The 27,904-nt window shown below is 22.8% G+C and overlaps 8 protein-coding genes across 8 annotated transcripts; 3 read left to right on the top strand and 5 right to left on the bottom strand.

Annotated features, from left to right (window-relative positions):
* Nucleotides 1-190: 190 nt before the first annotated feature.
* Nucleotides 191-1,667, bottom strand: DICPUDRAFT_74929 (uncharacterized protein; the record flags this gene model as incomplete). Its single annotated transcript, XM_003283920.1, has 3 exons — nucleotides 191-727; nucleotides 797-1,437; nucleotides 1,649-1,667. The coding sequence occupies 3 exons, from the start codon at nucleotides 1,665-1,667 to the stop codon at nucleotides 191-193; spliced, it is 1,197 nt and encodes a 398-aa protein (XP_003283968.1).
* A 1,100-nt stretch (nucleotides 1,668-2,767) lies between these two features.
* Nucleotides 2,768-5,108, top strand: DICPUDRAFT_45156 (uncharacterized protein). The gene is made up of 2 exons (XM_003283895.1): nucleotides 2,768-2,854; nucleotides 3,028-5,108. The coding sequence occupies exons 1-2, from the start codon at nucleotides 2,813-2,815 to the stop codon at nucleotides 4,954-4,956; spliced, it is 1,971 nt and encodes a 656-aa protein (XP_003283943.1). The 5' UTR covers nucleotides 2,768-2,812; the 3' UTR covers nucleotides 4,957-5,108.
* Nucleotides 5,109-7,642: 2,534 nt separating this feature from the next.
* On the bottom strand, nucleotides 7,643-8,197 carry DICPUDRAFT_74931 (uncharacterized protein; the record flags this gene model as incomplete). The annotated part of the gene is made up of 1 exon (XM_003283921.1): nucleotides 7,643-8,197. The coding sequence occupies one exon, from the start codon at nucleotides 8,195-8,197 to the stop codon at nucleotides 7,643-7,645; it is 555 nt and encodes a 184-aa protein (XP_003283969.1).
* Nucleotides 8,198-10,196: 1,999 nt separating this feature from the next.
* On the top strand, nucleotides 10,197-11,294 carry DICPUDRAFT_16769 (uncharacterized protein; the record flags this gene model as incomplete). Its single annotated transcript, XM_003283896.1, has 1 exon — nucleotides 10,197-11,294. A coding segment is annotated over one exon (1,098 nt), but the record flags the coding sequence as incomplete, so codon positions are not given.
* A 485-nt stretch (nucleotides 11,295-11,779) lies between these two features.
* DICPUDRAFT_74933 (uncharacterized protein) lies at nucleotides 11,780-13,033 on the bottom strand (the record flags this gene model as incomplete). Its single annotated transcript, XM_003283922.1, has 2 exons — nucleotides 11,780-11,838; nucleotides 11,974-13,033. The coding sequence occupies 2 exons, from the start codon at nucleotides 13,031-13,033 to the stop codon at nucleotides 11,780-11,782; spliced, it is 1,119 nt and encodes a 372-aa protein (XP_003283970.1).
* A 905-nt stretch (nucleotides 13,034-13,938) lies between these two features.
* DICPUDRAFT_74934 (uncharacterized protein) lies at nucleotides 13,939-15,066 on the top strand (the record flags this gene model as incomplete). The annotated part of the gene is made up of 1 exon (XM_003283897.1): nucleotides 13,939-15,066. The coding sequence occupies one exon, from the start codon at nucleotides 13,939-13,941 to the stop codon at nucleotides 15,064-15,066; it is 1,128 nt and encodes a 375-aa protein (XP_003283945.1).
* Nucleotides 15,067-15,684: 618 nt separating this feature from the next.
* Nucleotides 15,685-16,692, bottom strand: DICPUDRAFT_74935 (uncharacterized protein; the record flags this gene model as incomplete). Its single annotated transcript, XM_003283923.1, has 3 exons — nucleotides 15,685-16,097; nucleotides 16,135-16,364; nucleotides 16,424-16,692. 3 exons carry the CDS (start codon nucleotides 16,690-16,692, stop codon nucleotides 15,685-15,687), a joined length of 912 nt encoding a protein of 303 aa, XP_003283971.1.
* Nucleotides 16,693-21,785: 5,093 nt separating this feature from the next.
* DICPUDRAFT_74936 (uncharacterized protein) lies at nucleotides 21,786-22,715 on the bottom strand (the record flags this gene model as incomplete). Its single annotated transcript, XM_003283924.1, has 1 exon — nucleotides 21,786-22,715. The coding sequence occupies one exon, from the start codon at nucleotides 22,713-22,715 to the stop codon at nucleotides 21,786-21,788; it is 930 nt and encodes a 309-aa protein (XP_003283972.1).
* Nucleotides 22,716-27,904: the final 5,189 nt, after the last annotated feature.

The following is a 27,904-nucleotide window of genomic DNA, read 5'->3' on the forward strand; positions in this document are numbered from 1 at the left end:
ATTAACAAAATAATTATAATTATCATTTATATATAAAAAATAAAAAAAATTTTATGCGTCAACAGATTTATTTTAATAATTATTAAGTTCACCCACTATAACACATACCCCCCAATATTACTAAAATAATAGTATATTAAAAATAATTTTAAATAATTTTATTATATAATTATATTTGTTTAACAAATAATTAAATAAATAATAATATTGATAAAATAATAATGGTCAATTTTATAAAAACCCCACTATTATTATTTCTATCTAATATTAGGGATGGAGAATAGTTGTTTAGTTTTTTTATCTCATCAATGGTATGTAGGCAATAGTCATTAAATTTATATTTGTCCCTTTCTTGTCTTATTTTAAAACCAGTTGTATATATTGAATCGTTTAATTTGTATGATAAACTAGACTCATCAATACCAATATTAGATGAGCATATTTCAATTCCACATTTTTTAGAAAAGTATGATTTGGGCGAATATTGACTATAGTTAATTTCATTTGTGTCGGGTATTTCATATAACGATTTGCATTTTTGTATTTGATATAGTTTTTTAAAATATTCGGATCCAGGCAGGTATGTATATTGTCTACATTGTGGACTATTGTCGCTATTGTTTGATTCATTACCATTTTTTTCGCATTCAAAATAATCACTACATTCACCACAGCTTTCTTTTTTATTATCGACCCTATTATATTTTTTACATTTAAAATTACTACACTAAATAATTATTAAAAATTAGCACTAACTTTTTAAAATCACCACATAGTATAGGTAAAATCAGCTTACATATAGACCATTATGCAATTGGCATTGATAGTTATATTTACAATTAGATCCTTCGATACCATTATAATATTCAGTACAGATTCCAAAATCATCATCGTTACCACTCTGACACAGTAAACCAGATTTACACGGGTATGATTCATTATGACATAACTCACCCTTTTTACCACCAACTTCACAATAGCCACTAACTAACTTTTTATTACTATAATTACTATTACTATTACTATTGCTACTATAATCATTAGGTTCATTTATATAATGGCAAACTGTACCAATAGGACACTCTTGATTTGAAGTGCAATTATTAACACCTTTGGGTTTTCTACAAATACCATCAACACATTTAATAATTCCAGTGGGTAGTGTCGATATACATTCATAATCGCCATAACATTTTTCGCCTACAAATAAAAAGTGACTATTTTTGCATATATTTTCAATACATTCCAAACTATATTTACACCTAACAGTTTCATTACAATACCCCCCCACCTCGCTCTGCTCCAGTATGCATCTATTCTTTCCATTTAAATTTATACAACTACTACCAAATTTACAATCTTTTAAAAAAGGATCACACTCTTGATTCAACTCTTTTAAAATCACTTTATTATTATCTTCATCACCCACACTACTCTCTATCGATTTTATTTTATTTACCCAAATAAAAAAAACTATAAATAATATACTATAAACAAACTTCATCTTTTTAAAAAATATTATTATAGAATTATATAAAATAAAAAATAATGAAATTTAATTTTTAAACTTTTAATAAATACATATATAAATATCTATTTCTATATATTTTAAATTTTTTTATTTTTTTATTTTTTCAAAAACATTTACCCCACTTTTTTATTCTCATTTTTTAAAGATTCCTAAAATTTGAAGACAACACACACATCTAAATATACAAAAATAAAATTTCTTTATTATTGAGGTTTTGTAAATTAAAAAAAAAAAAATAATTTTAATTATATTAGTTTTTCCTTTTTTATTTTTTTATATTTCTTCTGTATATGGTTAACATCAATAATATAAATAATATTGTTTTATATGCACATATAGATACGAGTAATATTTCCTATTATGATTTCTTTAATTTTTTATTTAATGTATATCTATTAATGAAATGTTTGGTTTTTATCAAATGGATTAAAAACACCCCAATGAATATTAATTAAAACATTCTAATATATTTTAAAACATAATAAATATTTATATTAAATTTTTTTTTAAAAAAAAACATATAAAATTAATAATATAAATAATAAATATTGAACGTCTTACCACTAAAGATGTTTATCCTGTGTGTCCATGGACCTAAATTTACCCAGCTATTTAATTTTATTTAATTTAAAAATAATAAAAATTTTGGACACATAAATATTAATCATTTTTAATTTGTTTTTTTTTTTTTTTTTTTTTTCATTCAAGTTTTTTTCTCTGTTTTTTCAAAAAAAAATCAAAAGATTGTAATTATCAAATTAAAGAACTGTTTATAGATATTAAATTATTTGAAAAAATAAAAATAAATTATTAAAAAAAAAAAGAAATAAAATTTTAAAAATTTTTCGTAAAAATGGGTGTGTGTGAAGTTAGTTTCTTTTTATTTTTTCATAGATACAATAGATTTTTTATTTATTTTTTTTATTTTCAATTTATTTTTTAATAAACTAAAATAAATAAATGAGGTTTAATAAAATTAATTTAAAAAAAAAAAAAAAAAAAAAAAATCATTTTATAACGTTAGCGTTTTTTGAATTTAGCATGCTAAATACCCATGAAAATTAAATGATTAACAAGTAATAATTACCAAACAAAAATTTTTTTTTAATTTTTTTTTTTAATTTTTTTTAATTTTTGTAATTTTTTTTTTTTTTTCGTTTCGAAAAGAAAATATTTTTAATTTTTTTTTTTTCATTTTTTTTTTACTTTAATTTTTTTATTTTTTTTATTTATATACATAATTAATTTTATTTATTTAAATTGAATAGGAATAAATTAAAAATGTTAAGATCATTTTCAAAAGTTTTAAAATCAAACAACAGTGTAAGTGTCAATAGATGAATAATAACAAACATTACAATGAAAAATAATAAAATAATAAAATGAATAAATTAATTTTTGAAATTTACGAAAAAAAAATAAAATAAAATAAAAAAAATTAATTAATAATTAATAAATAAAATATTAATATTAAATTATATTATATTATATTTTAGGCTAATGGCATTAGATCATTCTGTTCAGAATCAAAAGTTTCAGGTCATGTTATTGGTATTGATTTAGGCACTACCAATTCATGTGTTGCCGTTATGGATGGTGCTGATGCTCGTGTTTTAGAAAATGCTGAAGGTGGTCGTACCACTCCATCAGTTGTTGCCTTCACTGAAGATGGTCAAAAAATTGTTGGTTTACCAGCTAAAAGACAAATGGTTACTAATGCCGAAAACACATTATTTGCCACCAAACGTTTAATTGGTCGTCGTTTCGATGATCCAATGACCAAAAAAGATATGACTATGGTCCCATATAAAATTGTTAGAGGTCCAAATGGTGATGCTTGGGTTGAAGTTAAAGGTAAAATGATTTCACCATCAGAAGCTGGTGCTATGGTTCTCCAAAAGATGAAAGAAACCGCCGAAACCAATTTAGGTGGTCCAGTTACCAACGCTGTTATTACCGTTCCAGCTTATTTCGATGATGCTCAACGTCAAGCTACCCGTGATGCTGGTACAATTTCAGGTTTAAATGTTCGTCGTATTATCAATGAACCAACTGCTGCTGCTTTAGCTTATGGTTTCAAGAAAGAAGATCCAAAGACTGTTGCTGTTTACGATTTAGGTGGTGGTACATTTGATATTTCAATTTTAGAAATTGTCGGTGGTGTTTTCGAAGTACGTGCTACTAATGGTGATACTTTCCTTGGTGGTGAAGATTTTGATAACGAATTACTCAAATATTTCATTGAAGAATTCCAAAAAGAAAAAGGTATTGATTTATCAAAGGACAGCATGGCCACTCAACGTTTAAGAGAAGCTGCTGAAAAAGCCAAGTGCGAACTTTCATCAACCATCCAAACTGAAATCAATCTTCCATACATCAGTGCCGGTCCATCAGGTCCAGTCCATTTCAACATGAAATTAACTCGTAGCAAATTCGAATCACTCGTCTCTAAATTAATTGATAGAACCGTCGATCCATGCAGAACCTGTCTTAAAGATGCTTCAATGAACATCAACGAAATCAACGAAGTCATTTTAGTCGGTGGTATGACTCGTATGCCAAAAGTTCAAGAATTAGCTAAAACCGTTTTCGGTAAAGAACCATTCAAAGGTGTTAACCCAGATGAAGCTGTCGCTGTTGGTGCTGCTATTCAAGGTGGTGTCCTCAAAGGTGACACTAAAGGTATTGTTTTAGTCGATGTTACTCCACTCTCACTTGGTATTGAAACTCTCGGTGGTGTCTTCACTAGATTAATTAAAAAGAACACTAATATCCCAGCCTCAAAGACTGACGTTTTCTCAACTGCTTCAGATGGTCAACAAGAAGTCGAAATTAAAGTATTCCAAGGTGAAAGAGAAATGGCCGTTGATAACAAACTCCTCGGTAAATTCACTTTATTCGGTCTCCCACCATTACCAAAAGGTGTTCCACAAATTGAAGTCACTTTCGATATTGATGTTAATGGTATGTTACAAGTCATCGCTAAAGACAAAGCAACTGGTAAAGCCCAACAAATTAGAATCCAAACCTCTGGTGGTTTAAGCAAAGACGATATTGCTCGTATCCTTAAAGAATCAGAAATGAACGCTGAAGTCGATCGTAAACGTAAGGAATTAGTCGAAGCCCGTAACAATGGTGAAAGTGTTGTCTATCAAGTCGAAAAAGATTTAGTTGAATTCAAAGATTACTTAAATGCTCAACAAAACGATGAAATTAAAGCTCAAGTTCAAGTTGTTCGTGATGCCTTAACCAAAGAAGATGGTTCAGCTATTGAATCTGAAATTAAAAAATTACACGATATGACTCGTTCATCATTCGAAGCTGCCTACAAAGCTAAAATCTCACAATCAAACAGCACCAACAATAACAACAACAACCAATCAAACAACACCCAAGAAGCTGATTTCACCGAAAAGAAAAACTAAACTAAATTAAATAATAATAATAATAATAATAATACATAAATTCTTTTTTTTTTTTGTCATATAAAAAAGTTAGTTTACAGAAAAAATGATTATCATCATTTAAATTTCAATTTTATTTTTAAATTTTAAAAAAAAAAAAAAATAAAAATTTTAAAAAAAAAAAAAAAACAAAAGATTATTTATTTTAAAAGTGTATTTGATTTTCCTTATATAAAATTTAAAAGATTTGCAAATAAACAAAGAAATTTTTTTTTATTTTTAAATTATTTCATTTTAATTTAATTTGTAAATTTTCGCTGATACATGCGTTTTATTTTTATGATAATATAAATTTAGTTTAAAATATATTGTTTAGATATTTTTTAAAAATAGAGGTCTTAATTATAATTTCAGTTAAATTTCCAAATTAAGATTAATAAAACCAAAAATATAAAATATATTAAAAATTATTTTGTCACAAATATAACATTAAATATAGATTAATTTATTTATTTAATTTTAATTCGTTTTAGTTATTTAATTTTTTTTTTTTTCCTCTGTTGAGGAGGTTTTTTTTTGTTAGATTTGTGTCTATATCACTGTCTTTTTAGGAGTTTAAAAATAATTATCCGACTCTTTCTTCTATTATTTCCAAATGGTCTTCTCTTGGCTGTAAGACTTTTTTGATAATTTCGATAAATTTGTGTTGTATTTGGAGATGTTTCCTCTTGTTTTTAGTGTGGCTAATCTTATTATTGGTTCCTCAAATGACTTCTTATTGGCTTCATTAAACTTATCTATAATAGTTTTTACTGGTGATCTCATTTGATGATTTACTTGCAATGTCTCACAAGGGAAAAACAGTCATATTTGAGAGTTTGTGATGGAGCCCATATCTGAAAGACGGTTACAGTTAAAGCTTCACTCGGAATTTCAGCAATTATAGAATAAAATATAATTATTACTAAGTTTAATAAAGAAATATAGTTATAATAGAAATATAGTTTAGAAACACAAGTTTGTAATAAAGTGCACTATGCACAACTAAGGCGTGAGGTGCCCAACTTAGCAAAAGGGAAATTTCTTTAAATCATTAATTTAAACTTCTTCTTTATTTGTTCAAACCTAATCGGAGTCATAATTTTTTGAGTTCATCTAATATCCTCATTGGTGTAGTCGGTAACACTCTAGTCTTTCACACTGGTACCTCGGGTTCGATTCCCGAATGGGGAGCTTTTAATTTTTTCATTCCTTCCCGGTGATATATTTATGATATTTGAAGAATTATTTTATTTTAATTATTCACTTTTTTTAAAAAAAAAAAAAAAAAAAAAAAAAAAATATAATGTAATCACCACTTATTATATATATCAAGTTTGGGTTTGGTTATGTAAAGAGTTAATTTACTGAATAATTTAAAGAATTTGCTTTTAATTATCTTTTTGCTGATTAATTTAAAGCATTTTCTTTTAATATTTTTATGTTTTTAATTTGATTTAAATTTTATAAGTACTTTTAAAATTATTAATAATTATAATTTTATTTAGATTTTTATAGTCGAGTTCTTTTATATGTATTTTCAAATTTTTGATCGTCGTATAACTCTTAATTTTTTTTTTTTTTTTTTTAAAAGTGAAGATAAAAATAATTTTTCAAAATCATTTAAAAATTTTTAAAAAAAATAAAAATAAAAATTATATAACCAACTAATGAAAAGCCAAAATGGACTTTGTTTTTATTTGTTCAAAAGACCGTTATCCCAAAAAGATTAAATATAATAAACTTTTATATTATTTAGTTTGGCTTAATACATTTTAATATTGTAAATATTTAAAAAAAAATAAAACTTAAAGTATTTAAAAAATTAAATAAAAGATTAAATTTTATTATACAAAAAAGAAATTAATCGGAAATATTTTTAAGTTTACATATAATATTTGAATGTGTTTTGGTGTGCTGTTATACTGCTGAATTGTGTTTTTGAGTGGGATTGTTGATGTGATGGCTGTTAAGGGTATTTATACTGTAGGAATATAAGATTGAGTGGATTGTGATGTGATAGTCTATTTTAAAAATAAAAAAATATTGATTTGAGGTGAATGGGCCATAATTGGAAGCATTCTTGTCTATTTTCATATGGCGATTACATAAAAGGAATGTGGCGGGTGGTGAATTAAAAAGTTGTGTCTACCTTGAAGATTGTCACGCAGTTTGTTGAATATTTGGTTAATTTTGTTACTTTCGGGATGACGAAGGTTACTGAAATTGATATCATTGAAATATTGAATGAAACGATTTAATTAATAATTTGTCTTTACCGATTTCATTAAATGAAACATATGAATAAAGAATGTAATTTATTAATTTAATCGCCCTCGACTAAATGGATATCGTTATGGTATGAAATATCTGAATCATCATCGGAGTCACAAGGGAGAGTTTCGAAATTTTCTTGTTAACCTCTATTTCCAACATTGGTGAGTCTGCACCCAACCCGCTTTCTTTAGCTAAATTATTAATGAAATAAATTAATATATATTTATTTATTAGGTATATATATGAGGGTATGAATTACTTACTTTAATAGAATAAAATCTTGCTATACAAAATGGGCAAGTACTTTTTAGACCATTTACTTTTACATTAAAAAAAATTTGAGACTATGAATGGATATTATTGGCTTGCAGTATATAAAATTGATGTATATTTAAAGTTTATCTTTATAAGGAACAAAACCAAGCATAAACTTGTTGAAAGATAAACTTCCCAAATTTAAAATATACGATGCGGTGGCTTCGGAATCAAATTTCAAATAAACCCAATTTGCATTTGTTTGATGTGGGTACTTCATTTCAAGTATATTTCCGAATTTTGAAAGTTCATCAACGACTAATTCAATTTTCTCTTGTGGGAATCCAAAAATAGTTACCCAACGTCTATCGTAATGTTCTGAAAACATCTGACTAAGAGAACTTGATGAAATGTAATGTATCTTTGGTTGTGGGTTTTGACAGTGTTGATGTTGATGTTGATGTTGTTGTTGTTGTTGTTGTTGTTGTTGTTGTTGTGTTAATGGAGCAGTATAACGGTTTGGTGAATTTTGTTGTGGGAAGGCGTTGTTGTTGTTGATGTTGTTGTTGATGTTGATGTTGTTGTTGTTGATGTTTTTGTTTTTGTTTTTGTTTAGGAATTTTATTCCAAAAAAACCTAATGAAAAACCTAAGAAAGCCATAAAAATACAAAATAAATCTAAATAATCCATTTTTCAATTATGTTTTTGAAATAGTAAAATGTGATATACAAGATATTATTTGTTGATTATTGTAAAATATTTATTAAAATAAAAAGTTATTAATTTTATTAAAGATTATTATTGTAATGATTATAATAATAAATGAAAAAATATAAATAATTATTTGTATGTAAATAAAATAATAAAGAAAAAAAAAAAAAAAAAAAATTCTTTTTGTGAATGAAAATTAAAAAAAAACATAAAATTTTTAAATTAATAAAAACTTTAAATTAAAAAAATAAAATTTTTTTGAAAATTTTTTTAAAAAATTAAACAGTGGAATTTTTTTAATTCAAAATGAGAAAGTAAATTCCCAAATGTGAAATATCCAGATTATTCAAATAAAATTAAAGCAACTATAGAATTTAATACAAAAAGTAAATACCCAAATGTGAAATATCAAGATTATTATAATAAAATTAAAATAGCCATTATATTTAATGGATTATACTACTATGGAAGTTCCAATATTTAATTTACAATAATACAATTTCTGTGATTGCATTTTTAATTAGTCAAAATAAAGAAAGAAAATTAATTACTTATTTTATTTTATTTTATCTTTTTTTTTTTAGAATGATGTCTACTATTGGTTAATTTTTAATTATTTTTTGAATAATGATTTTTAAACAATGAGCTATTGCAATTTGTTAAAATTTTTTTTATTTTTATTTGAATCTTTTATTTTTAATTAAAAATAATTTATTTTTTTTACTTGAAATCATTAAATTAAAAAAAAGAATCAGAGAAAAAAAAAGTGTTAATTTTTAAATTAAAAAACTTAAATGATGCAAGGGTAAAATTAAAATTTAAAATTCACATTATTGGCGACTTAAATTTTTGTTAATTAATTTTTTTTAATTTTTTTAATTTTTTTAAAATTATCAAATAAAAAAATTAAAAAAATTAATTTTTTTTTAATTTTTATATTTGATTGTGCTTCTTTATTAATTTATATAAAAATTATTGTAAATAAAAAACAATTTTAATAATAAATAAACTTTAAAAAACCCTTATAAAAAACTATATTTAAATATTTATTATAATAATTTAACTATATTTTATTTAGCTATATTATATTTAAATGCAAAATAATCAATATGATATCAAATGCTTATATCATCCCTATGAAGATATAGTTTCAATATGCTCAGTTTGTCCAAACAACACTCCTGTATGTATTGAATGTATTACAGGTACTCACAATGGTCATTATTTTATAAACATCCGAGATGATAATATTAGAAATCAAATACAACAAGATTTTAATTATCAAACAATTCCAAAATTAAAGAGGTATTTAGAAAATAATAAATTTTTTTTGGATGAATCAAACAATCACTTTATGCAAATTCAAGAAAACAATTCAAATATTTTTAATAAAACTTTGAATATATTTGAGGAGTTTAAAGATATTTTCATTGAAAAAAATAAAGAAACCCAAAGTTTATTTTTAACTAAATCAGAGGAAAATATACAAGTAAATAAAATAATATCAACAAGAATAGAAGAAATTAATAATAAAATTAATAATGCTATTAATTATAATAAAGATATTAATTATTGTTTAAATGGTAATAAATTTATTGGACTTTTAAAACACATTCAACAATGTAACAAACTTTTATCAAATATAGATAATAACTTTCCAGAATATAAAGATATCCCAAAAATAATTATACAAAATAGTCTCAACTCAATCAAGGAGCTAGCAAATAGTTATTTGGAAAGACTTGATGATATTACTTCAAATAAAAAACATTTTAAAACACTAGAATGTAAGCTTTATCATTAAATTTTTTATTTTTATTTTAAACTAATTATACTTTATATAATTCTTTTTAATAAAGTGTTTAATTCTGAATTTACAATTTATGAAGATGGGAGTGATATTGGTCATTTAGAAATCAATTACATTGCTATAGGACCTATCCAAAGTTTACCCAAGACTTTTCCAGCAACACTTACCCATTTATTATTGCTAGATGACTTTAATCAATCACTTGATTTCATACCACCCACAGTACAATGCTTGTATTTATATAACATCAAGAATCAATTGATGCCCGATTCTATTCCAGCAACAGTTACAGAATTATATTTATTAAATGGCTTTAACAAACCACTTGATTTTATACCACCCACCGTAAAATATTTGTATTTAGAAAAAATTAAGTATCAATTAATACAGGGATCAATTCCAGCAACAGTTGTATATTTATCTTTACTGGATGGATTTGATCAACCACTTATTTTTATACCACCCTCCGTAAAACACTTGTGTTTAGAAAGGATCGAGTATCAACTACTACCCGATTCAATTCCAAAAACAGTTATACATTTATATTTAGAAGAAAACTTTGATCAACTACTTGATTTTATACCACCCACCGTAATATGTTTGCATTTAGAAAACATCAAGTATCAGTTAATACCTGGTTCAATTCCACCAACAGTTACAAATTTGTTTTTACAAGATGGCTTTGATCAATCACTTGATTTTATACCACCCACCGTAGAGTATTTGTATTTACATAACATCAAATATCAATTAATGCCTGGTTCAATTCCACCAACAGTTACAAATTTGTTTTTACAAGAAGGCTTTGACCAATCACTTGATTTTATCCCACCCACCGTAGAATGTTTGTTTTTGAAAAACATCAAATATCAATTAAAACCTGATTCAATTCCACCAACAATTTCACATTTAATATTATATGATGACTTTGATCAATCACTTAATTTTATCCCACCCACAGTAAATTGTTTGTGTTTACATAACATCAAATATCAATTAAAACCTGGTTCAATTCCACCTACCGTAACGCAATTATTATTACATGACGGCTTTGACCAACCACTTGATTTTATACCACCCACCGTAGAATGTTTGTTATTATATAACATCAAGTATCAATTAAAACCGGGATCAATTCCAAAATATTTAACTAAACTCATATTTTCAAATGGTTTCTCTCAACGTTTAACAAACGGTATTATCCCTGACTCTATAGCTTTTATTGAAATGGGTGATGTGTTATATCCTCTCGAGTATGATTCCATTTCAAACCCCAATCAAACTGTTGAATATGGTCCCAATTACATACATTCAAAACCTAATTAAAAAGAAAGATAAAAAACAAAGATTGGATTATTTTTAGTTTTATTTATTTATTTATTACTCAGTGGATAATATCTAATATTAATATATATTGGTAAAGATATTATCAAAAATTATACAGATGTAAATAATTTGAAAAAAAAAGTTAAAAAATTAATATTAAATAAAAGGGGTAAAGTATATAATTTAATATTTAAAATTAATATTTAAAATTAAGGTTTTTTTTTTTTGTTTTTTTTTATTTAAAAACTTTGATTTGATTTCACTTTAATGGAATGTGGTTGGGAAAAAAGAAAATTAATCAAATGAATTTAATAAAAAAATTTTTGAAGATATTTGAGTTTTACATTTGCTTGGGAAAATTTGGTGCCAAGGGGGTGGTGGTTATAAGCCTATCCATAACTTTAGAGTTTCATTTTATTATAGCCCTATGTTGAGATCTCTACTACAATATTCTTTATTTCATGAATAAAATCATTGCTAATGTCTAATGATAAAAAATTGGTTAGTAAATAATGGTTAGGGTTTGATATAAAATGAGTTTGGTAATTACCTTAATGAGTTGTTATATTAAATTGGGATTAAATTTTTTTTATTTTATCGACTTTGTTACATTTCTTACAATTTAATTTTTCATCTGGACGACCTACGTGATGGGTTTTTTTATAATGATGTGAATAATTCCAGCTTGAAACTTTAGTAATACATCCAATATGTTCACATAGTTTCATATCTTCTTCGCAATATCCTTCGTTATTGTATTCCTTTCTAACAAATATTTTCTGGTAAATAGTTTCTAATTGTGATTCGTGTTTACTAATTATATGTTTTCTTATGCTATTTTCTTTGGGATATTTATGACCACATTCTTCATTTGAGTTATTTTTTAGAGCTTTACAAGTATACATACCTGTTTCTTTATTGTGATTCCTTAAATATCTTGTGTGTTTGGTTTGAAATTTAGATTTGGTTGGTTTTGTACTTGTACTTGTACTTGTACTTGTTGTTGTTGTTGTTGTTGATGTTGATGGATAAGGTGTAAATCTAGTCTCATTCCTATTTATAAAAGCTGGATCTGCCCCGGGTGGTTGGGGGAATAGTTGAACTGGGAAGGGTTTTATTGGTGGCGTAATATCATTATCAAAACATATCATTTTATTAAGTTTAATATTATTTATGTTGTTGTCGATATTATTTATATTATTTATATTATTTATATTATTTATATTATTTATAGTATTTATATTATTCGTATTGCTTATGTTGTTTATATTTAAACTATTGATTCTTCTATTGGTATTATTATCATCATTGTTATTAATATTATTTATATTATTAAGATTGTTTTTATTTATATTATCACTATCTTTATCATCATAGTATGAGTTTGAAATAATATTGATTGGTTTAGGAAGTATATTAAAAGGTGTTGAATAACTATTTGTATTATAAAAAGTTGATTTATTTATTTTATTAATATTATTTGGTAGTTTTGGTAAAGTTGAGTTTTTGCCACTATTATTATAACCATCATTGTTGTTGTTTGAATAAAAAATATTTGGAGGGAAATGAGGATCATATATATTGGGGTTTGTTGTTGAGTAGTCACTGTTTAGTAAAGTGTTTATATTTGGAATAATATCTCTACTATCATTATTATATATTATATTGTTTTTATTCATACTATTGCGGTGGTTTTAAAAAAAAAAATTTCAAATATTTTTTTTAAATAAAATTTAAAAATTTTTTTTTAAAAATATCTTTTTTTTTTTTTTTATTTTTTTTTATTTTTTTTGATTTAAAATTAAAAAATAAAAATTTAAAAATAATTTAAATACATACTTTTTTACTATTAAATTAAAATCTTAAAATTTTCTATTGCTTTTATTTATTTAAAAATTTGATTATATTTAAAATATTGTATTTGATAAAAAAAAGTCCATAAAAAATGAAAAATTTAAAATATCAATTAATATCCTCATTGGTGTAGTCGGTAACACTCTAGTCTTTCACACTGGTACCTCGGGTTCGATTCCCGAATGGGGAGCTTTTTTCATAAAGAAAATCTTCCCAGAGATATATATATATATATTTTTTTTTTTTTTTTTTTAATCATAGGGTATTGGGGGGAACAATGATAGCCAAGTGGTCGAACGAATTTCCTACAAGTTACCGCTCCGGGTTCGAATCCCAGTCTCAGCAAGTTTTCCGAATCCCACACGAATTGACGTTACCGTGCCCAACTTGTATGCAGTGTGGTAAAACTCATATAAGCAAAAAAAAAAAAAAACCGACAAGTGTTAACATCATATAAAATCTAACTTTTTATAAATTAAGTTTTATCAAATAATTTTAGCACTGTCCAACAGCTTTTTAAAAGCTATTTCAATGTATATTAATTATACACCACAAAACACAGATCAAAAGAATTTAGATCGTATTAAAGATTTTTAATCTTCTATCTTCACTATCTCCAATCTTCACCAATTTGTCTTTCTAAAAGCCAATCCAACTACAAACATCATTCCCACCACCATCTTCAAACGTAAAACCAGTCATAATAGATTTATCCAACGATTGGAAAGAAATGAAAACTAAGGATTTTCCTCATAATAATTTCAATACTATTGAAGACATACTCTTGTCAAGCATCTCTATAATTCAAAAAAGTGTTAAAGATATCATTGAACGAGATAACAAACTATCCACTTATGAAAAAAATGGAAACAACATCAATCTCAGATTATATTACCCAAACCACCAAATATCCGATGAACATATAATTCATTTCAGCAAATACACAGATATAGAAAAGATCTCATTCGACAAAAAGAAAAAGAAAACTATCTTTATCTCTCTCTCAAAAGAAAACCTACATAATCTCCTAAATGAAAGAGATACCACCAACAAGATGAACAAGTTCATCACGCACTGTGACGATTACCATATGGTAATTGGAAACATCAACTCATCTAATCAAGACATTGAAAAAGTGTTAAAAGAACAACTTAACCTAAAAATTGACTTCTTCTTTTCTCACATCAAAGTCAACAAAAACAATACCTCCTTTTTCCACCTCATTGAAAGAAAAAACAACTCAATCAAATCAAAGCTACTCCAATCACCATACTATCGTATTAAGATTAAGTCTGCAACAAAATCAAAAAATCATCCTAACAACAAAATCAATCAACTAATCAATGAAGATATACTAGGGGTCTCCACTGATAAAGAAATTGATAACAACATTACCAAAATCAATCAATTAAGCAATGAAGATATGTCCAGGGTCTCCACTGTTAAAGAAATTGATAACAACATTACCATAATCAATCAATTAATCAAAAAAGATAGGGTCGACTTTAATGATCAAGATGATGATTACAAAGAAACTATTTCTGATAACGAATCTAACAATTCAACTAACACACTAGATAACGAGGAAATATCTAATGACGAAACAAACAAACAAACAAAAAACCAATCACCACAAGATGACAATAAATCATCAACCACTAAACAACATCTTTACAAGATTAGCTTCACCAACTTCCAAAAAAAAACCGCCATAACAAATATGAATACCACCGCAAAAAGTAACCGTACTCGAAATGTTAGCCAAATATCCACACCAATCAAAAACACTCCATACCAATCAGGTAGTCCGAAATCACCTGCTATTGAACAAAAATCTAAGAAAAAAAAAACTTCTTAAACTAGATAGGTTGTTTCAACCTTACCCCAACACACCTTACCCCAACACCCGCTTCTTCTTATATTTTAATATAAATAAACACCGTCGCTTACACTAATAATATTTATTATATTATTAAGTAAGCTTTTTTAAAAAAAAAAAAAAAAAAAAAAAAAAAAAAAAAAAAAAAAAGTATTGGGGGAGCAATGATATAATTATCTTCACTTCTTTTTTTTTTTTAAAAAAAGCAATGTTAGACTTGCTCTTTGCTTTTAATAATCTTCTTTTTTTTAAAAAAAAAAAAAAAAGAATAACAAAAAACAAAATTTCTGGTGAAATTAATGTTTAAAAATTATTGTCACTTTAAAAAAATTTATTGTGTTTTTGTACTTAGATGGAGCCTCTTTAGTTTTAATATTTAACAAAGGGAATTTGTAATAAACAAGGATCATTATAATAATCAAAAAATAATAATTATTTCAATTTATCAAAAAAAATATTTTAAAAAAATAAAAAATAATAAATATTTTAAACTTTTTAGTTTTCAATTTTATTTAAATTTTATTTTATTTAATTATTTGATTACAACAAAACCATTATAAATCAAAAAAATAATAAAAAATCAAAATTTTTTTTATTTTATTCTTTTTTAAAAATTAATAATTTAAAACATGAATATATACAATACATTTCTGGATTTAATTTATAGCTTTTTTTAAATCTCTTTTTAAATTCATTAAATATTGAATCTATTTTTTCTGTATCACCTTCCAAAGGTCTTTTAATTGAATGGGAAATAATTGATAATACACCATCAACAAAATTTTCATTTTGTTCCCAAGTTTCATAGTTTTTTTCTGAATGTATTAGTTTTAAACCTCTTGATTCAACTTCTTTTACAGCTATATCTACCTCATCTTTTTTAAAATAAGTAAATGGAACAAACATATCATCGACTTCTTTATGAGATAAAACATTTTCATATGCCATTTCTCTTAAAATATTTTTAATATTTGTAAATGATGATTCTGATGAATATGTTATTTCATTTTCTTTTTCGAATATTAAAAAATTACAAATAAAAAATACCACCTTTTTTTAATTCATTAGTACGATGAGAAAAAATTGAAGTTAGATGATCAATATTAAATTCTTTTACTTTTGGACAAAGAGAGGACTCTTTAATTTTTACCAAGGTACTTATTCCTGAAAGGAGTTTATCTTCATAGCTACACCAATGGAAACAATGATATGAAAAAATAATATCACAAGATTCATTTGGCATCAATTGATTTTTATAAGTATTTCCAATTGCATAGCTGTAGGTATTGTTCCATTTATTTTGTATGAATCTTCATTTTTATTAATTTCTAAAAACAATTTTGTGAAATCATTTATTTCTAAATCGCAATGGAATATCTCTATTGAACCATTATTTATTTGTGGTTTAATCTTTGACATAATAGAGTCCAAAAAAATCAAAGAATTTTTTCCATGGGATGAACCAAAATCTAAAATTTTAAATGATCCTGGGTTTTTTTCATTATTGTGGTTGTCAATGGGACTTTGAATTATGGTATGAAATTTTTCTATATTTCTTAGCATAGAAGATAGTTGATGATTTGAATTTTTATTATAGTCTTCCATGATATGATTTGTAATTATTATTTTAAAAAAAAAATATTTAAAAAAATATTATTTAAATATTTTTTAAAAAAAGGTTATTTTTTTAAAAAATAAATAATTTTATTAAAAATAAATAAAATAATTATTCTCATTAACTTTTAATTTAATTATTTTTTTTTTATTTTTTCATTATCTATAATTATCGAAAGAATCTTCCAGGTAATATAAAAAACTTATAACGATAACGATATTTTAAAACTCTTATATTTTAATATACACCCACAATTATAAAAATCTGTAAAACAATAAAATCTTAATCAAAATATATAAATAAATAAAAACCTTATATATATCTATAATATCAAGATTTAATATGGGGGATTTTTATTATAAAAACTCATAATTCGTTTTATCTTCCAAAGATTGTAAAACCTTTTTTAATCTATTTGCCTCAAAGGTTTTTTTTTAATTTAATTCATCTCTATTTTTATTAAAATTTTAAATTAGATATCTAATAGAATTTGAAAATAGAAATAATAAAATAAAAAAAACAACCTAAAAAAAAATATTTCCTAATAAAAAAAATTCTATTTTGTTATATAATAAATAAAATTCAAAATATTTAAAAAGTTTATTATTTTTATTTTAGAAAAAATGATCAAAAAAAAATTTGTAAAATTTAGTGCCATCCAGTTATTTTTTGGGTCTTTTTGTATAGCTAATTTAAAAAATTGTAGAATAAAATGTTTTAAAAAAAATTCTATTTTATTTTATGGTGCTATATGTATATCTGTGTTGATGTTTATTTTGACACCTCTTCAACAATAAAAAGAAATATTATGTTAAAAAAAAATTATAATTTGAATATTTTCAAAAAATGAAGATATATTATTATAACAAAATCTCAAAAAATCAAAAATCAATATATCTTGTTTTATTAATATGGTTTTGTAAAGGTTTTGAAAATTAAAAAAATATTACATATGTAAAAAAATAGGGAAAAAAATTTAGTTTATTTTTAGAAAAAAGGGGGTTTCTAAGTTTGGGGTCAAATAGTTCCATTTTTAAAGTCAATTTCAAAATTTTATTTTTTATTTTATTTTTTAAAGTTTTAAAAAAAAAAAAAGTTTTAAATTAAAAAGGTGTTTAAAATCAATAAAAAAACAGTTAAATCATATTCAATTAATATATTATGTAATGTGTGGTTGTTTCCCCCTTTTTTTTTAAATTTTTTTTAAATTTTTTTAAATTTTTTTATTAATAAATATTATGTTATATTAATATACAAAAATATTGTTAAGCCAATCTATAAATATATTTTATTACAAAACAGCAGTTGCCCTTATTTAAATTTAAAAATAAATAAATTTAATAAATTTTTTTTTCTATAAATACTTCTACATTTTTATTTATTTATCAATATCAAAATTTATTAATACATATAAAAAAATAATAAATAATTACATTATTAAATTAAAAATTATAAATAACAAATATATTAGAATATACAATTGATAATAAATTATTTATTATAAATTATTATCTTAGGTCTTCTTTTTCCATCAAAAAATTCAAGAAACCTAATATAATTTAAAAAACAGGGGAAGAAATTTTTAAATATTCAAATTTGATGGAAACACTTGGTAAAACAATGCATTGTTCAACTTCAAATAATTCTCTAATAGAAAAATTAGAATGTGGGTGTATTGAATCAGAATTCAAAGTCAAACTTGTTTAAAGATCAAAAAATATAGAAAAAGAAATTATATTTCAATTGAATATACAACTCTAATACTTTAGATTGTCACTTTGCTAAAGATGTATATACACCAATAACATAAAATAAAAACTGATATAGAACAATGTGTTTTGTTAAAAGAATGGACCAACATTTCAAGATAAGATATTGTCGAAAACTCTGTCTTTTATGAATATTATAAAATTACAAATAAAATTTTAAATTTTTTTATTTTAATTTTTTTCACAATTCAAAGTTTTTTTTCTTTTTTTTTAGTTATTAAGTTTTAAAAATAAAAAAATAGTCAAGTAGGAGTGGGGAAAACTTAGAATTTTTTATTTTTTTTGTTAAACTCAGACTATATTTTTCCCTAAAAAAAAAAAAAAAAAAAAAAATAAATAAAAAATATACAATTCACAAAGAAATAATTGTATATTTATTTGATTTTTAAAATTATATATTATTTATTATAATTATTTTTAATTTATCTGGTTTCTGAATTTGCTACTACTATTTGATCCAACTCGGCAGATTCTACACTAATGAGTCCTATTATATACCACTTGATACAAATTTATAAAGATCAGAGGTTGATGAGACTACCAGATACAACATCGAGAATTTGCACAGCTTGGGGAGACAGACTCGATTCTTCTAATTTTTGATAAAACAAATGATTCATTACTGCTATAAAATATTCTAATGCACTACTTTAATGGGTTCTACACTACACTTTATGTAAAATATTTTAAAATTTTACTTGTTGCTACAGATTTTGAGCCACCAATATATGACACTACTCAAATAAGGTTATTTATCATAACCTGTTAATGAAATATGTAACCATATATTGATCTAAAATACTAAATATAATAAAAATTAATTTGTGTTAGAAATTTATATTCCTTATTTATTCAACGAATCCTATTTCTAAATAGATTTGTTGTTTTTATTTTAACAATGTGCTTATTTACTTACCTGTATTTAAAGGCTTTTAAAATATTTCCCAAAAATGTTGAAATTATAATTATTGATTGGTTATTGTTTGAATTATTTTTTGTGTAGTGTAAAAACAAAATAGAAAAATTAAAGAAGTGGTTTTTGTTGTTTTTGTTGTTGGAGCTGGATTTGTTGGAGTTTTTGGAGTTCAAGGAGTTGCTCCTGTTGGATTTGTTGGAGTTGTTGGAGCTCTTCCTGTTGTTGATCTCTCAATTTTGCCCAGGATTGGTTTTCACTGATTTCTTTAGCACTTAACCAGCTCTCTTCTTTGCCAATGGTTTTGTTGAATAATACAATACCAAAACAAAATGATAAAAAAATAAAGATGGCAACAACAATTAATAAAATAAACATGTATAAAAAATAATTCATTTTTGTGCAATAATAAATATTAAAAAAATAAAATAGAAATATATGTGTGTATAAAAACGAGTGAATATTATTAAATGTAAGTTATTGTTAAAAAAAAAAGCTGATGGATGAAAAACTATATGTGTGGTGTGAAAATTAGAATTTTTAATTAATAAAAAAAAAAAAAAATTTTTATATTCAATTTTTTAAAATTTATAAAAAAAATAAAAAATAATTAAAAAAATAAAAAATAAATAAAAAATAAATAAAATTAAATAAAAAAACAATTGTATATATATAATCCAAATGTAGATTTAAAAATTTCAAAAAATTCTCTCTCGATTGATATCCAAAATACAAGTAGGTAAACTTTTCCTTAGTAAAAAAAAAGATTTGAAAATAAAAGATTATTTTATTAATTATTTAAATATAAAATATAATCCTTATTTAGTATAATTCAAATTAAATAAATTAATTATATATAAAATAAATAAAATATTTTTATTAAAAATAATTATTTTATTTTATTATTTATTGGTAATTATTTTTATATTTAGCTAATTTATTCAACTTCACCTTTATTAATATTTTTTTTTTATATATTAAATCAATATTATATCCTATTTTATTATTGATCTCTCTATGTTTTATACAATTAATATATTTATTTAAGGAAAATCTTACATTTAAATAAATTAATAATAATAATAAAATAAAATTTTTTTTTTTTTTTTTAAATTTTCACCCATTCTAATAATATATTTCATTCATTTTATAATTTAAAAATTCAGCAACATTTTTTCACTATTTAATAATAAACATCGATCAAAATAAATATATTTTTTATTTTTTATTTTTAAATAAAAATAAATGTAAATTTTTTTATTATTTATATTATTAAATCTTTCAGTAGTAGTAGTCTTTTGATTCCAATATTTATAATTTATTATTTCAGGTAGAGCCACTATGGCTGATATAACATAATAATTAAATACAAATATAATACTGGCAATATGAACCAGCAGATAAGAATCAATGAAACGAATTTGCTGACCAACTGATCGAACTCCACACCAATTTAAACAACCTATACAAAATTACAAATATAAATAATTGGGTACCAATACTAATTATCTAAGGAGAATTCAAATTCGCAGACGACAAACAGGCACAAAACCATCCTGGAAAAATCTAAAGTAAGAAAGATTAAGCTTATCAAAAGAATCTTTGGATAATCTCAACAATTTGCATGACGTAGATTACAAAATAACTAGAAAATTACTCACAGAAATGCATGTCCTTCACAACTGCATTTTTTTGTCTCTGTAGTTAATTTGTTAAATTTTTTTATATGGGAAAATAAAAAAAAATTTCAAATGTTTTAATTAATCACTAAAATTGTAGGGTTAAGGGGAATTTCACCAGAATGGAATCACAGGAAGACTTATTATCACCCCATCTTAATAAAGTGAAAGGTACGAAGATCAAATAATTAAAAAAATAAAATTTAAATGAAATTGTTTATGTTTTATAAAATTAGAAAAACTAAAAAGTTTTTTATGTTTTTTTAAATTTTTTATTTTTTTATTTTTTTTAAAAATTTCTTTTTTGATTAATAAAATAATTGTTGATTATTAATTACTGTTGATTATTATTAAGTAATGATCCTTATTCATTACATTTGTATGGGTGTATTTTGTCGTGTACGCTTCCGCCTTAAATCTTCACTTTTAAAAAAAAAAAAATTTGTTAAAGATTTGGTGTTGATGAAATATACTCTTGTATTAATTTTTTTTAATTCCTCTTTAAATTTTTATCTTTGAATGAAAAATGATTTTATAAAGCTTTGTTATTTAGTATGAAAAAAAAATAAAGAAAAAACTTTAATATAATTAAGATATATATAAAGAACAATAAAAAATTTAAATTTTTGTAAAATTACTAAATTTAATTACTAATTTATTTATTTTGTATAAATAGTTTTATTTAAAATAATTTTTTTCCCTAAGATGTAGTTTTTAATTGATTAACGACCTCTATAATATTTATTGATAAAAGAATTGATAGAACCCATGTACTTTTCATTTTTTGCGATAATTGTAAGGCATCTAAAAACTATTTGAGTATGGAAAGTTAATTGGAAACCTTGAAAAGATAGTGGCAAACTGAGATACAATTCTGAATAAAATTTGAATGCACCCTCTAAACAAATAAAACTGGAAAGTTCAATTGATTCACACAATATCGAATCAACAATGGCAATATTTTCTTTTCCGTATACACCCCTGTGATTATTATACATAACCAAAGCTAAACTTCTAAAGTTTGAAGAAACTGATGAGGGGTTAACCTGGACTGGATTCCCAATATTAATTATTTCGTTGTGGCATAAATTGAAATATTTTAATGTTGGGACCAATTCATGTACATTTAATGAAGGAAGAATTTCAATTAAATATTCCTTGCAGAGATTGACCTTTTCGGATTTGTCATTATACAAAATAGGTAAAAATCTGATAATATTAATTGAACGGCAATTACCACTAATAAAAAAAAATAGAGATAAAATAATATAACTGATATTTTCTTGAATTATACTCTGTTTACGCTTTTGTTTTGATTTTAGCTTTTCCAAAAGTCCTAAAGAGTCAATAAATATACAGTCTATAATGTCTTGGAATCCATCTATTTTGCTATTTGAAATGTTATCTTTTATTTCTTTTTCAAATTTATAGAAATTTGAGATCATTTCTTCTTTTTTAATAAAGTTGATTTCTAAACCAGAAATGACATTTACAATACTTGAGATAAAATTTTCAAGAGTATGGATATTTGAAAAATTATTACTATAATTTTTATCAAGAGCATTATAATTATTTTTATTTTTATTATTAATTTTGTTGATGTTGTGGTTTTGGTTCTTTATTTTATTTTTGGTTGATAAAAAGAAGGCCATTATTAAAGCTAAAAAAAAACTAATTAAGATGAAAACTAATGAGGAACTGGAAATAATTATAAAATTATTCATTTTAAATTAATCAGTATTATATATTGGATTGAGAATGATTATTGTAAATGGTGTTGGATTATTCTTTATAAATTATATTAATGAAAAAAGTATAATATATAATATTTTTATGACTGAGTTTTGTTAATTAAAAAATTATTTAATAAATAAAAAAATTTAAAAAATAAAAAAAAAAATAAAAAATTTTTAAAACAAATATAAAAATTTAAAAAAAAATTTAAATATTAAAATTTTTTTTTAAAAATAATTAAAATTCATTTAATTGTTTTTTTATTCTTTTTTTTTTTATGAAAATATTTCTTTTTAATGAACTTCAAAAAAATTTAAAAATTAAATAACCAAAATAAAAAATCAAAAACTTAAAATACTAAAATTGATTAAATTAAAATTATAATGATAACTTTTTCTCCTTTCAAAATTAATGATATGTCTAGTGGTAAGCGACTAAAATAAAAAATTGGAGGTGGATTATATACCAATTGTTAGATAATTAAAATAGGAGTAAAATGATATAAGTGTAATAATGTTGGCCAATGAATTTTTGACCACTTCCTTCCATTAGAAATGTGTAAAGATAAATTTTAAATTACTTTGGTTTTATTATTGTTATTTAATTGTTAATGCGGAGCACAAAAATAGATATTCCATCATCAAAAAGAAATATCCTCATTGGTGTAGTCGGTAACACTCTAGTCTTTCACACTGGTACCTCGGGTTCGATTCCCGAATGGGGAGCTTTTTAAAATATAAAAATCTTCCCAGAGATTTATATTGTTGTTTTTTTTCAATTATCATATAAATTTTATTTTATTTAATTATTTGATCTTAGTTATTAAATTTTAAAAATAAACTAATATCTCGCAAAAAATTAAATAAAAATTTTACTTATTAATTTAAAGCAATTATCTTCACTTTTAAAAAAAAAGTTTTTTTTGTTTTTATAAAAAAAAATATATAAAAAATATATACAATTCACAAGAAATAATTGCATATTTATTTGATTTTTAAAATTATATATTATTTATTTTATTTATTTTTAATTTATTTGGTTTCTGAAATTGCTATTACTATTTGATCCAACTGGGGAAGATTCTACACTAATGAGATCAGATTATACCACTTGTTACAAATTTATAAAGATCAGAGGTTGATGAGACTACCAGATACAAAAGACAATAACATCGAGAATTTGCACAGCTTGGAGAAACAGACTCGATTCTTCTAATTTTTGATAAAACATATGATTCACTGCTGCTATAAAATATTCTAATGCACTACTTTAATGGGTTCTACACTACACTTTATGTAAAATATTTTAAAATTTTACTTGTTGCTACAGATTTTGAGCCACCAAATATGACACTACTCAAATCAGGTTATTTATCATAACCTGTTAATGAAATATGTAACCATATATTGACCTAAATTACTAAATATAATAAAAATTAATTTGTGTTAGAAATTCATATATTCCTTATTTATTCAACGAATCCTATTTCTAAATAGATTTCTTGTTTTTATTTAAATATAATGTGCTTATTTACTTACCTGTATTTAAAGGCTTTTAAAATATTTCCCTAATAATGTTGAAATTATTATTATTGATTGGTTATTGTTTGAATTTTTTTTTGTGTAGTGTAAAAACAAAATAAAAAAATTAAAGAAGTAGTTGTTGTTGCGTTTGTTTTTGTTGTTGGAGCTGGATTTGTTGTAATTGTTGGAGTTCAAGGAGTTGCTCCTGTTGGATTTGTTGGAGTTGTTGGAGCTCTTCCTGTTGTTGATCTCTCAATTTTGCCCAGGATTGGTTTTCACTGATTTCTTTAGCACTTAACCAGCTCTCTTCTTTGCCAATGGTTTTATTGAATAATACAATACCAAAACAAAATGATAAGAAAATAAAGATGGCAACAACAATTAATAAAATAAACATGTATAAAAAATAATTCATTTTTGACAAAAATAAATTATTTAAATAAATAAAAAACAAAAAATAAAATAAAATAGAACTATGTGTGTATAAAAACGAGTGAATATTATTAAATGTAAGTTATTGTTAAAAAAAAAGCTGATGGATGAAAAACTATATGTGTGGTGTGAAAACTAGAATTTTTAATTAATAAAAAAAAAAAAAAAAATTTTATATACAATTTTTAAAAATTAAAAAAAAAAATAAAAAATAATTAAAACAAAAAAAAATAAAATTAAATAAAATACAAATAGGTAAACTTTTCCTTAAAAAAAGATTATTTAACTAATTAATTAATTATTTAAATATAAAATATAATCCTTATTTAGTATAATTCAAATTGAATAAATTAATTATATTATAAATATTAAAATTAATAATTATTTTATTTATTTTGATCGATGTTTATTATTAAATGGTGAAAAAATGTGTTACTGAATTATCAAATTATAAAATGAGTGAAAGAATGGGTGAAAATTTAAAAAAAAAAAAAAAAATTTATTATTATTAATTTATTTAAATGTAAGATTTTCCTTATATAAATATATCAACCGTATAAAACATAGATAGACCAATAATAAAATAGGATAATTTTAATTAAATATACAAAAAAAAATTAAAAAAGGTGAAGCTGGATAATGAAATAGCTTCAATTAGGTGAATATAAAAATAAAAAAAATTGCAAATGTTTTAAATTTATAACATTTGCAAAATTGGAGGGTGAAGGGGAAATTTACCAGAATGAAGACTTATTATCACCCCATCTTAATAAAGTGTAAGGTATGAAGATCAAATAATTAAATAAAATAAAATTTATATGAAATTGTTTTATTCGAAAAACTAAAATGTTTTTTATATTTTTTATAAAAAAATTTTTAAAATCTTGACTTTTAAAAAAAAAAAATTTTTTAAAGATTTGTTGTTAATGAAATATACTCTTGTATTATTTCTTTTTTTAATTCCTCTTTAACTTTATATATATATCTTAATTATTAAAAAACAATAAAAAATTTAAACTATATAGTTTTCTTTGTAAAATTACTAAATTTAATTACTAATTTATATATTTTGTATACATAGTTTTATTTTGGTTGTTGTGAGTTCTCTTCTGTTTTGTACTTCTGATTTTTCTTGTTCCAGTTGTTCTAGAGTTATTTGATCTTTTGTTTTGTTGAGCTTGATTAGCTTGACAATTTTCCGTTTGAGGTTGTGTGTGGTGGGACCATACTCTTAGATAGATATTTAAGTTTGAATGTTGGTATGCTGGGATTTCTATTCCCATTTCACTCATTTCCTTTTCAGTTGGTTTCAGAAGTTCTTACTCCCAGTTAAATAGGTCATATTCATTTCCATTTGCTCTTATTTGTATTCTTCTTGAGTCAAGAACTATTCCTCATTTTTTAATGATTTTAGTTATTATTTCATTTTTATCTGTTAATATTGTATTCCTTTTTTTTTGTATTTTGTTTGACACATAATATTTTGAATCTGAGTCTGAAATTAATTCTTTTAAGTTAATTTCTGTAAATTGAGGTGTAATGTAGATTTGGCAAACATACTTCCATTGTTTTTTTTTTTATATTTCTGATCAGCTGAAATTGCAATATTATCTTATAACTTCTTAATTCATCGTAAGATTTGTTGTTGTTTGTGCTACTATTAATAATAATAGTAGCACAAACATGTAATATGGAAACGAAAAAATAAAAAAATAAAAAAAAATAAAAAAAAATATTTTTATCTTCTTCAAAAAATGTTTCAAAAAAAAAAAATTTTAAAATGCCCATTTTGATAAACACAACAAAAAAATTCTGATGACTTAATTAAGGAATCATCTTCACTTTTAAAAAAAAAAAAGTGAGGAACAATGATTTTTAAAAATTTGTTTTTTGATAAATTAAAATAATTGTTGTAGATTATTATTAAGTAATGATCCTTGCTCATTACATTGTATGCAAACTTATACAAGTATAAAATAATAATCTCCACTTTTAAAAAAAAAAAAAGTATAAAACACATTGTAGTTATATCTTAAATAAATATATGGTAACCTCTTTTGCTTTAAAAAATCTTCACTTTTAAAAAAAAAAAAAAAATACTGATGTGCAAGTATTATTAAAAATCATCTTCACTTTGAAAAAAAAAAAAAAAAAAAAATTTAAACTTTGTTCTGTATTGAGTTATGTGAGATTGCTTTTTCAAATCATATTTTAATTATAAATATTTTTTTTATTTATTATAAATATTTATTTTTTATTTTAATTATTTTTTTATTAAAAATAAATAAAATAATTACTATAGAGTTATTAAGATAATACAAAGTATTGTTTTTTTATGTGTGTGTTGTTATTTATTGTGTATACCAGAGAAATTTGTGTGGGTGTTACAAAATATTAATCAACAAAAAAAAAATTTTGATGGGTTTTTGGCAATAGTTATTGATAGTGGTTCAAATAAAATAAATAAAAAAAAAAAAAATTAAACCAAATTAAATTAAAAAATTTGAAAAAAAGATTTTAAAATTAAAAAAAAATCAATTTTTTATTTTTTATTTTTTTTTAAAATTTTATTTTAAATAACTTTTTTTTTTTTTTTTTTTTTTTTTTTTTTTTTTTTTTTAAATTAAAATTTAAAAAAAGCACCCACCCCCCCTTTTTAAAATATTCCCATTCCCCTTATTCCAATAATTTCATTTTTTTGATTATAATAATTATTAAAATTTAAAAAAAAACTTTTTGAGAACCCGAAAGTTATTAATTAAAAAAAAAATTTTATCTAAATAAAAAAAAAAATTTTGGATTATAAAAAAAAGGGCAAATTCCCCAGGGGCTTTTTAAAAACCAGGAAATTCTATTTTTCCTTTGGGGCAAATTTTAAAAGGGTTAAAAAAAAAAAAAATTGTCCAAAAAAAAAAAACCAATTTATTGGAAAAGGAGTGGTTCGAAAGGTTTAAAGGGGGCCCCTTTAAGCGCGAATAAAAAGAAGAGGTTAAAATTTTCTTTAAAAAAGGGGTGGCCTTTTGGCCTTTTTTAAAATTTACCGCCCAACCTTGGTCCCAAAAATATTTACAAAATTCGGGGGAATTTTTTTTTTTTTGGGATTTTTCCATTAGGGGGGGGTGATAAAAATAAAACCATCCCTTTTTTTATTT

Source organism: Dictyostelium purpureum, assembly GCF_000190715.1.
Source record: "Dictyostelium purpureum unplaced genomic scaffold DICPUscaffold_16, whole genome shotgun sequence".
In the NCBI taxonomy this organism is placed as follows: Eukaryota; Evosea; class Eumycetozoa; order Dictyosteliales; family Dictyosteliaceae; genus Dictyostelium; species Dictyostelium purpureum.